We start from the raw sequence: 14,245 nt of genomic DNA on the forward strand, positions 1-14,245 counted from the left end.
TTGCTTTGCCATAAAATTATTTTCCCTGTTTTCCTGCTTTTTTCTTAAAGTTTTTTCTGATTTTTTTTCTATAGATCTCACGGAGCCCGAGACCTTTCAAAGCAAAACCGTGGAAATCGGTTCGTGCGTTCTGGAGTTATAGCGTCAGGTGGCGCGGCCATCATTTAGTAACTTTAGTAATTATTATATCCGAAATAACCTGTTAGTGTTACATATCGCTTGCCTCTTATCTTCAAATTTACGACATCAGACGTCTCAAATGTAAAGAGATGAATACCAAAACATACGAAAGTTGTGTAATATAAGCTTTAAGATCATTCTAGAAAGTAGTAACGGATGTCAGTACATGTTTGTAAATTTAACCAGTTAAAAGACAGGATCACATACTGTGGAATTTGTGTCAAAACAAGGCAGGTCTTAAGATCTTTCTTTGCTTACACAAAATTATGTTTTCTTGTTTTTATCTTTATCGGTCTCAAGATAAGAAAATTTAAGTGAGAGTTTAAGAAATTAATATATTATGTGCTTACTATTATATTATATTTTAGTCGATTTTACAGTCATGAATGCTTTTTAATCTTTACTTAGCAACAGGAACTACTCCTGCCCTTATGGGTAGGTTAGGTTATAAGAAGGCAGGAACAGAAGACATTAAAAAAATTAACAGCATCACAAATTATATAGATGACAGCCGTGTGAGCCATAGTTGATGGTACAAACCACGAGACTACAACTTCATGATAAATGTCAAAGTTACCGTGGAAACTTGTGACTCGTCTCATGCTTCAAACTAAAGTATAAAATAAATAATATATTTATACATGATAGGACATAATTTACATACAGGTTACTCAACAAGTGGGCACAACCAGTATGAGCTTTCGCCTTACGAAAGCTGCGGGTCATCAACTTCCGCAGGTTGCGTCAACCATCAACCATAAACACAACCAGCAACCATTAACAACAACTAGCAACCAATTCGCGCATCCATCAGGAAACATTTATATTTTAATCTAGTCACTTTCCGTAGCATACAGTCAAGATAGGAAATGACTATAATAGCTGAATAGATATAAAATAAATTAACATACTATTTATTGGTTTTATATTTGACGAATTTGAGCTTCCGATTAGGTCTGGGCTTAGTTTCTATTGCCCTTTAATCCTTCGATCGCGGATTCTTGGAAATCTATAATTGTTATTATATTGTTGTCGCGGTCACCGGTGTCCTTATGGGGCTTGATAGGTTAAAACTTCAACAATTATTAATATGTAACAAGTTTTAGTAATTGATTTCTTCGACATCTAACCTCCTCGAAGTTGCAATTTAAAGGACATTCTAATAATTAATTATTATCAGTATTATATTATTTATATTAAATTGTTTACGCGATTTTTTGGCTAGAAACAATGATCTCTCTGGACATACTGAAATTAAACGCAACAACGTTAGGTAGGTGTTATTTAAGGTAAGTCCATTACGTAGAAACTTTCATACATCATGATGGATCTCATCCGAGTTCCACACGAGCACGTCGATATGATCAGAAAGTAATTATCGAGTTTACGGTCAATTTCCCACTTTCGTTGGCGTTGGCGGACAAAAACGCCGGCGCACCCGACCGCGACCGCGACGGGGTGCTTTATGTAACTGAGTGGTCAGACCTCCCAAGTGCCCAAAAATTCATTATCTTTAAGCCCGCTGTACACATTGGGCCAACTCTTATGGCCAGTACTCACTATTGGTATTACTCAGTATTACTCGATAGTTTTACTCCAAATCGAGTAAAAATGATCGTGTGAACCGCAAAACTCACAACTCGAAGGCTCGCATCGAGCCAGCTCGATGGAATTAAATAAATCTAATTTCTTTCGAACTAAGAGCCAGTCCACACGGCGCGTTGCGTCAGCGTTGCGTCGACGCAGCGCAACGCCACACCACACACGTCGCCATAAACTTGGTGCGCGAGTCAAAACTACTCCACTCCAACCTCCACTAGAAGCGAAGTTAGCGAAGTGAGTGAAAAGTTAAATAAGAATGCGTATCCCTATACTATTCTACTTATATACTAACCCCCTTACTAATAAACGTTGTATAAGCTTTGAATAGTTATACAGTGTTTTGTTCCTGTCACACAAGTGATATTTTTAATTGGATTGAAGAAGACAAAACACTGTATAACTATTCAAAGCTTAAACAGCGTTTATTAGTAAGGGGGTGTATCTATACTATTATATTTAGAATTAACCAACGTTTGTATGTCACCTGAGTACGTAGGACCTAAGGAATTGGGTTCCACATAAGTATTGTCAAAATCGAGACTTTTATAGCGTAGGTAAAAACATACATTAAAATATAGGTCTGAATGAATACAATATAGCAGGGTTTCTCAAAGTGGGGTACGCGAACCCCTAGGGGTCCGCCATTCGACGGCAGGGGGTTCGCAACAAGATTTACGTAATGGTGGCAACAGGAGTCATTATTAGAAATGTCCGTAAACTCTGTATGTCCTTAGATCTCTTCAAGCTGATTTCAATAGGATGTCTTTGATAGATTTTTGGGCAGCAGAAGGGGTTCGCTGTCAACTGGAAATTTTAAAAGGGGTTCTTGGAGCCGAAAGTTTGAGAAACAATATAGCTGCGTTCCGTTTTTCGTTTGTGCGTAAACACCGTTTACAAAACAAAGTCTTATAATATGCGTAACAATCGAAAAATGTAACAAAGATTCATCTCAAATTATAACCATAGGAAGATATTGCCCTACAATGAGAGCAAAGCCTTTCCTTATAATTATTTCGCCTCATTTGCATGCACAGTTAGATCACCAATAATTGTAGTTTTCTATTACCGTGACAGCAAGTCGTGACTCCTTCATAGACAATACTCTTGTAATCAGGGCCGTATTTAGGGGAGGGCAAACGGGGAAGTTGCCCAGGGCCTCAACAATAGAAGTAACTCAAAAAACATTGAAAGAAAAACCCTTTATTTTTTTTGCGTTTTAGCTTTGTTCAACATAAAATTGATGAAGAGGCTGCTTTTGTCAGTTCTTGCCAATAATTTCTATATTTTTTTCATGCAAAAGTGATCATCATAAGTTCGTAACCACCATGATGTTGACATTTTTTTACTTAATTGCTGATAAACAGCAAATATTATGTTCGTCAACAAAAATTTCAGAACTTTTTAGTTCTGAAATTTTTCTTTTGAAAAAATGCTGTTTTATTTGAAATATAATTTTGGCCAAGAAGATGCCCCCTTGGCTCTTACATCTACATTGTCCCTGGGTCACCACACCACTGAATACGACCCTGCTTGTAATGCGGATGGTACTTCCAGCTCCATCTGACAATAGAATTTCCACCGCGCTATGTTATTAGCCTTGATTATGACATATAACACGATAGTATATAATCAACATACATAAGAACTAGTACAAGTTAATTAGTATGATGATTTGTGCTTTAGAGCTTTAGTTCACATTTGCAATAGGAATAATAGTTGACTCAAGTGTTTGATGCTGCATCTCCTTCGAAGGAAAAATCGAAAGAAAAATCGATTGAGAAAAAATATAATTGACTGGCTGTCCCGGCAACGTTGTTTTGCCATAAAATTATTTTCCCTGTTTTCCTGCTTTTCTCTTGAAGTTTTTTTCTGATTTTTTAGCTATAGACATCACGGAGCCCGAGACCTTTCCAACGAATGCAAAACCGTGGAAATCGGTTCGTGCGTTCTGGAGTTGTAGCGTCAGGAAGGAAAACCCGACTTATTTTTATATAATATTAATCAATTGATTAATATAGATCATAAACGTTTTAACCGATATATAAGTATCATCGAGGAAATTGATTCCTAGACGGTTGACAGACCAACGTCATTTGGTCGGATCATGTTTTAATTTTGATTGTGATCTGTCGGCTGTGTTTGACGTAACGCGACCAAACTACGTAGGTCCCCCATCTGCTGAATTCAGAGTATCTCAGCGGCTTAAGTGTCAGAGGTCGAAAAAAGATAGACACAATTTCGCGTTTATAAATATAAGTATAATAGTTTTAGTATGAATTGAATTAAGAAGGATTTGAAATGCAAAGATTAACATATCATTATGTGACAGATACATCGATAATGTTTAAAGTTTAAGGGGTTAATAACACAAAACAATTGCGTAACCACATGGTATCGGCACATTGAAAACAATCCATCATTGGGTTGCATTAACCATAACTGCGGTTGCGTCACCGCTAACTGTGACAGTAGCGGTCCTAACGGTTGCGCCCTGCCGGCTGCCACCCATTACTGTTGTCACGGGTGAATCGGTTGATAGTCTTCATGCTAGCACCGATTAGTATAGAGCCTATAGAGTATAGACTCTAGAATATGGTGGAACAGAACAGCTACATAGTGCAGTATTGTACTAGCCTACACTAAAGAATCGCTCTCATTTAAACTCATTTAAATACGTGGGAGAGCCATGCTATACGTGAGAGAGCCATGCTTATACGTGGAAGAGCCATGCTTCGGCACGAATGGACTGGCTCGACCGGATAAATACCACGTTCTCACAGAAAACGGGCGTGAAACAGCGCTTGCGCTGTGTTTCGCTGAGTGAGTGAGTTTACCGGAGGCCCAATCCCCTACCCTATTCCCTTCCCTACCCAAACCCTATTCCCTTCCCTTCCCATCCCTACCCTCCCCTATTACCTTATTCCGTCTTAAAAGGCCGGCAACGCACCTGCAGCTCTTCTGATGCTGCGAGTGTCCATAAGCGATGGAAGTTGCTTTCCATCAGGTGACCCGTTTGCTCGTTTGCCTCCTTATTTCATTAAAAAAACTTAGAGTTAAATTAGCAAAATTTTGAAGATCGTCATCGAAAAACGGCGAAGGTTTTCCTTTTGAAGAGAAACCTTAGATACTGTAATTATTTGCGAAAATGTATATTATATTATATATTGTATAGTTCTAAAATCTCAAGTAGAAAGGTGCACAGAAAACATTGGCCGAAAATAAACGTTCTCATAGCAAAAATGTCTCTCTGCTTTCAACTAATATACAGAATATGAGAACGTGTGTTTTAGAAATGTTTTTGTTTAAACAATGAGCTTTCGTGAGTGAGAACCGAGTCACCGAGTGGCCCAAATGTTTGATGGTCGTTATTTCGTGATCACTCATGTTTTGTTGCAAGACAGTTACAGTTGAACGGCCACTTAAAGACAGCCAACATTTAAATAACTCATAAGCGATCCGTTAGTGTATTGTTTATATATCTTCGCAAAGGAGCAGATTGCGTTACTAGCAAATACACTATACTCCAACCAAAATCTGACATGTTGACAGAAACAAAACTTTGTGTCTATGCTGGTGCTGCTTCTATTGTAAAACATTGCAGTAATTTATATCCTATTCGCAGTGGCGGCCCTAGGGGGTAGCTAACAGGGCAAACGCCCGGGACCTCGCTCTTGCAGGCGCAAGGTATTTTTTCGTAAGACAAAAAAATCCTGGGCCTCGCAAAGACCCTGCGCCCGGGGCCTCGCAATGGGTAAGGCCGCCACTACCGTTTCGCAAAAGTATTTTTAATGTTTGGTGTCTAAACGAATGTTTCAGTAAAATGTCGTATTCGCAAAAAGTTGTAATATGTTATATGAGGTGTCTCAACGAATGTTTTGCTTCTTTCTTTTTAGGGTTCCGTACGAAGGGGTACAACAGCCCTATTGCTAAGAATTCGCTGTCTATCTATCCGTCCTTCTGTCGGCTCGACTATCTCAAGAACCACTGATATAGCTCGACAGACAGACAAACTAACTAAATATGTATTTCTGTTGCAAGCAAAGTCTACGGAGAAAATCTTTTATTGCGCTGGAACTGTAGGTATATTTTTCTCAAAGAAAAACTATCGTATATCCTTTCCTGGGACATTTGTATCTTTTTTAACGGGCTTTGGCCCACCACACATTCCCACCACTGTATCTCCTGTGTCGCCAGGATCGACAGCGGCATCCAACCACGAAAACCCTTTGATATGATCTCAGGGAGCCCGAGGGACATGCTAAAGCTGTCTTGAGAGAGTTCCTAGCGCTGTCCACGAGATCACCGTAGTATGCGACACCAGATGTGCAGAGTAGGTTGTTTAGCATTGTAGTCCTGCCAGAGACTGCACTCCCAGAGAACATGATGAGCTGTTTGTTCAAACATGTTGCCTTCGGTCGAGCACTCGCACATGGGTGATGCTACCAGATTAAATCCGTAGAGTTTGGCCTTAAAATTTCCATGACCGGTCAGGAATTGAGAAACGCAGTGATCAATATCCATCCAATGTTTGGATAGTCGTTCACGAATATTAGGGAAAAAATTATAAAGATGTCGCCCTTTGGTGGAACAGTCCCAACGCGTCTGCCATTCGGAGATTAGGCTTTGCAAAGAGTTTTCTAAAGGTTCAAATAATCTTGCTATTTTATTTCTATCGCGAGCGCTTAAAAAGAACGGGTTGTCAATGTTTTTGTTATGATAGTACATTGTCGTACGACGCTGAATCTCAAGGCCAACGGGTAAAACTCCGGCTAACACGGACAAGGCTTCGGTGCTTGTGCTTCTGTAAGCTTTGCACAAGAATATAAGAGCAAGACGTTGGCTTTGTATCGTATGGGACATTCGTATCTGCATTTCGCGGTAACAGGCAGATACTTTCGATTTTACAATATAAAATATTAGTATACTTAATTATAATTGGCAGCTAATCTTTCCTAACGTGACCTCAACACGCCGTGCATCATCCCAACAAAAACATCTTATACAATACTATTGTCACATCATATGAGGACAAAAACAGCTGATCGCATCGGCGCAAACGTGGGAACCTATTAAAGGATGGATAATAGTAATTGGTCAGTATTCACACGGTGCCTAAGTATGACACCCGCAAGAAACGCACAATACCACATTGTATGCACGTGACGGGTATATGCACCTTAAGGAAAGCAAACGAACGTCCATGGCCTCTTATCACGCTAGGTTGGCTACCAAACTCTTTTCACCTGACGTGATCGTGAGCCTTTTATTTCTGCCTAATGTTAAACTGTGAATTTTAACATAAAAAGACTATTAATTTGATCTGGAGTGCTTAATCCGTCATGGATAATCCGTAATAGGCTTGATGACAATTTTTTTTCTTATTGGTAATTGAAAGACCCTTAAAAAATAGAAACATCGCTGTAAGAATGACTCTGATAGCTTAAAAATTCACCAAGATATGACAATTCAAACATCTCATAAAATAGACCTGCCCGAAACGCTCCATACAAAGTGCTACGAAAGACTGACGTCACTATTTCGTAGTTTGTACGCATCGGGAGAGAACTTTGTTCGGTAGGTATATTAAATATTGCGTTTATGAAAGTGGTTTCATAGCAAAAGTTGCTTTTAATTGCATAAATTATCGATTGGTATACAAATATTAAGAAATTTAATTGAAAAAAAAATCGACTTGATTATCTAACTTTGAAGGCGCATAACAAAAAAAACAAAAATGCTATCGAGCTTTACAGCTCAAATTACTTTTGGGAACACTTATTTTTCACCGTGATTTCTTTATTTTATTAACAAAATTCGCTAATCTTTGACCTTGTCATCATCACTATTATGTACAAATCTTCAAAAAGATATCAAATCTGCTTTAAATAACTACCTTCTGTGAACTAACTGCCTTTTGTTAGTTATGTAACTTCTCATCGTAAAGATTTTAACTATAACTAGCTGTTGCCCGCAACTTTGTCCGCGTGAATGTATGTTATTAAAATCGAGATTTAGAAAATTGAACACCCATCTACGACTATTATATTTGGATCTATATTACACATGAAATTTTTTATTTAGGTCAAAGAGACCCAGGAAACTTGAACCTCAGATATTATCGTTTTGAAAAATCCTTTTCAAAACGTTAAAAATTCATAACCTACAATAACGACGTGGCGGTAATATCGTGGGCGTCCGCGGTAAAACGATAACATAGGGAAGTAAAATGTATGGAAATATAATATGAAGACGCTTTTAAATTTTCGTCGACGATAACTTTTTAACGTGCACGTTAGAGGACATCACGACATCTACACTCTTCTGAACCGCACAAAACATCCGCGTTGCGTGAAATCAAAAGGGCATAAATTAACGAACCCAACGTTTTATTGTGGAAGTCAGCGTCCACGATAACGTGACGTCCGGAATTATAAAAGCGCATAATAGAAGTATGAAGAATTGTAATTACTCTTTGTATTCAAAGCGGAGACAGCAAAAAGTTGCAGTGACGGAATATCAAATAACTTACCACGAAAATGAGCTAGGTATAGCTAAATTCATATTGGAATTTGTTGTGTAAAGACTGTTGCCAATAATAATTGTGACAAAAACGCTTGAAGGCGAATATCATCGTAGTATGCGACATCAGATTTACACTGTAGGTTGTCTAGCATTGTAGTTCTTTCATCTTGGCAGAAAAAACTCTCCCAGAGAACATGATGAGAGGTTTATTCAAACATATTGCCTTCGGTCGTACATAATATTCTATCATTTCTACCTATGTGCTCGATCGATGCTAGTAACATAGATCCGTAAAGTTTGACTTTAAAATTTCCATGGCCGGTGGTAACGAATTGAGATACGCAGTGGTCAATATCCATCCAGGGTTTGGATAATCGTTCGATCGAATCGAATATTAGGAAAAGTTTTAAAGATCGACCTTTGCTAGAATTGGTTTTTTACAGATTATATATATCTGTTGCTGCTATAACAACAAATACTGAAAACAAAATAAAATCAATATTTAAAGGGGGCTCCCATACAACAAACATGTTTTTTTTTGGCCTTTTTTGCTCGATGTCAATAATGACAACAGGCAGGCAGTTGAAATTTTCACAGGATCCTTTATTATATGTGTACTTTAATAATTAATAATAAAATCAGAATATAATTAAAATTTAAGAGGGGCTCCCATACAAAAACACAACCTTTGGCCTATTTTTTCTCTATAACAGCACGGAACCCTACGTGCGCGAGTCCGACTCGCACTTGGCCGATTTTATTGTAAACATGGTATCAAATTCGGGGAATCTATACAACAAAAAAATAATTTTGAAAATCTGACCACAAACAGCAAAATAAACATTAGCTCCTCCTTTTTTGAAAGTCGGTTAAAAAAAAGTATCTAAAATGTTGACCAGGGATGTAAGGTATCATCATGCCAAATTTCATTGAAATCGGTCCAGGGGATTCAGAGATTAGCCTGTACAAACAGACAAACAGACAAACAGACAGAGAAACAAAAATTTCAAAAACAGTTAAAATGTGTTCTACTACTCTTCTAACATGCCCCTGACTGGTTTTTTCAAGTTTATTTTCAATGTACAAAAATTTTACCGCTACGATTTTATTATAAGTAATAGATATATAGATAAGGGCCTGTTTCACCACTTTCTGATATAGTGCCTATTCACAACTTTTTTGACAGATTCTCCATACTTGATCAATCAAGTTAATTAGTGGATAACCTTATCAGGAAGTGGTGAAACAGGTCCTAACTATAGGATCGTAACAGCGACCCTATTGTAGCAAATCTCTCAAAAACTCTGATATTAGTAGAAATCACCCACCTACCTATTTTAGTTATCATCATCATCATCACTGTCTAGTTATCATTCTAATCTTACTCTTGAGGCTTAACCTCAGCAATGTGATGGTGATGAAAACAATGATGATGATGACGACGATGATGAGTGATGAACTGATGACGAAAGGACCAAACTTCACGATGCACCATGATGTCAGAGGAAATACAAAATCATTCTAATCTTACTCTTGAGGCTTACCCTCAGCAATGTGATGGTGATGAAAACAATGATGATGATGTCGATGATGATGAGTGATGACCAAAGGTCACAAACTTCACGATGCACCATGATGTCAGAGGAAACACAGAAGATAATACTTATTAAAAGGTCAAATAGCTAAACAACAGGTTCTCAAACAGGTGCCGACTTGAGAATTTACCTGGTTGTGATTGCGTAATTGTCAACTTATTTGTTTGATACCTAATATTAGGTATGTATTAGGGTTGTTTCAGGCCGTACAGGTTCGACAAGGCTTTATATGAACGTGGCGAGAAAAGGAACTAACGCTTTTATCATACAAGAACGTCATTTTTGACAGTTCTCCTTTACCAGGTGCAGCGCCCATTGACAGTTTGACACATTCAAATAAAGCCTTGTCGGACAGTAGATGCACTTCTAAATTTATAATATGAATTTGACATATTCGCAAGACGTCTCACGCAATTGAAATCTGCCAAATCCATACAAATTTATGCCGCGGCGCGCCTCGCCTCGCCTCGTCGCGTTGCGGTCTGAATTGACCCTTAGTTAGCAATACTAACTGCCGCACTCGGAGACATTTAATTACAATTAAACTTCAATTGAATGAAGATTTTGACAGACAATGTATGGGGTTTATGGCAAAATCTTTGTTTAATTACAGTTAAGTAATTGATATTCGTCTGTGAATGCGGCAGATAGAATAGCTTGTTGTACTATAATAAGAGAAGTCGGTTCATAAACAGATTGCGAAGTGCGAACCTACGTACTTTGGTCGGGTTTTTGACTTGACACAATCTGGCTAATTAACGTAGATCCGCTATCTGCATATCAATTTCCTTGATGGTAGATACATATAGCTAGTAGCTACTTAGTAAAATTACTATGTTAACACCTGTACAAAGCCATTGTATGAAACAGTAGAAGGATCCAATTCACATCTAGTTATTTAGGCAATTAAGTAAAGAAGTCAAGGTTTGAGAACCGCTGAGGCAATGAATGCGTGAGAGAATTCGTAAACACAGACCGACAACACCAACACGCAGTGTCCACTTGCCCAAGTGAGTGGACAGTGGACACTGTACATTTTGCTTATGACAAAATGTGTCCGTGTTTAGGCTGACCTATCTAATGACGGGACATCTACATAAGCTGTTACAAGCTTAATATTATTACATGTTAGATATTAGCTATGTCCACACTATGCAATTTCATCTTCAATTTTCGTCATCATCTTTTTATTCAACTTTCGTTTGGCATATTCAATAATTGAATGCGTCAAAATCCAACAGGTTGGAAAGAAAAGTGTCATAGCGTCGCGCGCATGCCTCACGTGCGATGTTGACTGCGCTATAACGCATGCCCTTGAATTTGATGAACAAAGAAAGTGTGGACAGAGCTATCGATATCATATTTCATTATAATATAAAGTTTGGAGTATCACACTCTGTTACTTTGCTATTATATTTGATTGATAAGATCACTAAACCAGAGTAGACAGAATGATAGAGTATGCCGACTTAGAACTGATGTTGAAATTTTTTAATTTGACGTATTATGACGAAAATCTTTGCTAGGGTTGTTAAATTGTTACCTACGAATTTAAAACTATGACATATTCGCTGGACGTATTCATCTTTGGTCGTATTGTTGTTTGTGTTTTGGCACATGCGATTAAAATTGTCAGAATCCAATTTTGAAATGCTTATTTTAAATATTTAAAAATAAATTATATCAGCCAGCGCGAGGCACAATCCATTCATAATCCTAGTGAAACCCGACGAATTTGACAGATATTGAAACCTGTCCGTTTCTTTGCAGTCGAACTACTGGTAGTTATGTCTATTGTGATAATATGGAGACTCTACATACCAATTTTGCATATTATGTCGTATTTGACAGGGCTTCATAATGAACGAAACCAAAAGAATGTATTCACCCCTTTATTGGCAATTTTAAAAAACTCCTTTAATTGCTAATGTTTCCAGTGGGTTATTTATAAAACGAAGGAGCCATACGTATTAACTTTTACATCAATTTATTATTCATAAAGAATTGCTTATTGTTTTTATTCAGTCTTTTGCAGTTACGAAACTAATTTTTTTTCTAAAATACCTCTATTTGGATGTATTTTAACTTTACTCTGTCAATATCCTTAACCCATTTCCAGTTTAAAATAAAAAAGTGCCGTATCGGATTCAAATAAAAAAAAATGAGCCGCTGATTTACGATTACTTCTCGCATTCCAGATTACCAACAATGACATAGGAGCAACAACAATGGCGCTGCGACTTAAAAAGGACATAAAGAAGGCGTCGTACTACGTATGGTTCCTGGGGGCGCAGGAGTCGCGCGGGCTGCGGGGGGAGGAGTACGCGCTGCCCGCCATTGCCGTGCTCGAGGAGCGGGCGAGGGACCTCGAGCCGTTTAAGGTTACGCTGCAGGTAGGGGTTTTTTAAAAATCGAATATCGTGTTTTATGGCGCATGTTTTTGTACCCCGATTCTGCTGTTTTAGATCAACATTGGTTTCGATATATGCAGTTGCGATGCAGATTAAGTACTTACTACTTGTTAAACCACATGATGGAATAAAATGTTAGACAAAAAAGGCGAACAACTGCTGTATTTTATTTGTTTCTGACGTAAGTTTATGAGAATCTATTTTGTTGTTTAGTTCCTAGTTTCTTTTTCGAGTGCATATTTCATTTTCGTGGGCTGTAGCCTAAAGCCAAGTAGGTACTTGACTACAGCCTACAACTGGTAACATTTGAGATTACCAACTTGAGATGTATCATAATATTAGATAGACCCACATAAACGCTACTTTTTATCCCAAAAAGTAAATTATCTTGTGCAAACATAATTAATAGTAAATTATCTTTAGTAAATTATACAGTAACAAAATAGCTTTAGGATCTAGAAATTGCAGGCAAAAGCTACCAAATATTTAGGTTTAAATAAATATTTTTTATATAGATTAACCATCATGAAGTACCTATTGTCGTTATAATACTATTATTGGCCATTATGCAAACCGCCATCTTAGGCGATGAACACGATGTTGTATTGTGAGGATGTGACTACCTGACTGGTTTGAACTGTGACCTACAGCTTGACCTTTGTTTGACAATTTTGTAGGAATGTGATCAAAATGGCAACCGCACGATTAGTATGAGAAATCTTTGATGTCGGATTAATTAATTTTCCTATGTTTCACCGGTAAACATAAATCGAAACAAAAACAAATTAAAGGTTATCCATTATCCATTATATATTCCTCCTACAAATTAATTACCTAAGTATAATAATATAATGAAAATTGAAAATGTATTTCGATTAACATAATATAGTCAAGCTTCAACACATCATTATTAATTACTAATAAACTTCGTCTTATCACAGATTACTAAATAGTTACTATGAATGTATTCTTTGACGTTGAGAATATTATGTTGCCCTTTATTTTATCTTTGATTGGTCCGGAATGGATTAAAGTTGGAGTTTATTTAAAATAGTAGAATCAGGGTACAGCTTTTGAAGTGTTTGGCACCTTGGGCATTTGAAGTTCATTTGACTTTCAAGAGAACGCTATTTTTAACCCCCTGCCAAAAAGGGGGGTGTTAATACTATAGTTTGACGTGTCTCTATCTGTGGCATCGCAGCATACAAACGGCGGACCTATTTTGATCTAGTTTTCTAGATGTAATTTACTTTTAGTAAAAATAAAATGATTACATCTAGGAAAAATCGGTCTAAATCCAAGCTGTAGGCTAAAAATGAGGCCTGTCCATGATAAATTTAAATATAACAACAAATTGTAACTCACTAATGTCGTAATCGACACTTGGAAATAGCCCCAAGACAAACACAAAATTAACACCTTGGTTCTAATTTGGAGTCAATTTTACGATTGACAAACTTGCCGTATGACTTTGAGTTTTTCTTTGTCCGAAACCACATAAGGACTTTAAATTAAATGAAGCATAATATTATGGCTGTTTATCTTAGTTTATCAATTTAGATACTAAACCACCATTAAATTTCTTTTATTTTTTTTTCTTAAGGTCATAAAGGTTCCATGCTAAAAGCTCCTTTTATACGGACAACTATAAAGAAGCCTATCACAACGTTTTTACAAATTTTGTAAAGTTCATTGGAAATTATAGAGGCTGATGCAAATCCAATCTATCTTATTCTAAAGTCTTCACTATAGGTGCTTTCCATCGTCATAGGTACTTTCCATACTCATAAAATGATCCACACCCTGTTATATATTATAATAACCAAAGACTTCTATTTTTAAATAGAATTCTTTGATAATAACTAGCTAAGCGGAAAAAAATGTACGAATTTACGACATCACATTAGAAACCCCAACAATAACAGTATTTCTCCA

The 14,245-nt window shown here is 37.1% G+C and overlaps 1 protein-coding gene across 4 annotated transcripts in view; it reads left to right on the forward strand.

Annotated features, from left to right (window-relative positions):
* Positions 1-14,245, forward strand: part of LOC121728099 (stress response protein nst1) — a 74,463-nt gene that overhangs the window by 40,927 nt on the left and 19,291 nt on the right. For all 4 annotated transcript variants that reach the window (XM_042116206.1, XM_042116208.1, XM_042116207.1 and 1 more), the window contains exon 3: positions 12,098-12,292. In XM_042116206.1, coding sequence (XP_041972140.1) covers positions 12,128-12,292 — 165 coding nt within the window. In that variant the 5' untranslated portion in view covers positions 12,098-12,127. The remainder of the gene's footprint in view (positions 1-12,097; positions 12,293-14,245) is intronic.

Source organism: Aricia agestis, chromosome 6, assembly GCF_905147365.1.
Source record: "Aricia agestis chromosome 6, ilAriAges1.1, whole genome shotgun sequence".
NCBI lineage: Eukaryota > Metazoa > Arthropoda > Insecta > Lepidoptera > Lycaenidae > Aricia > Aricia agestis.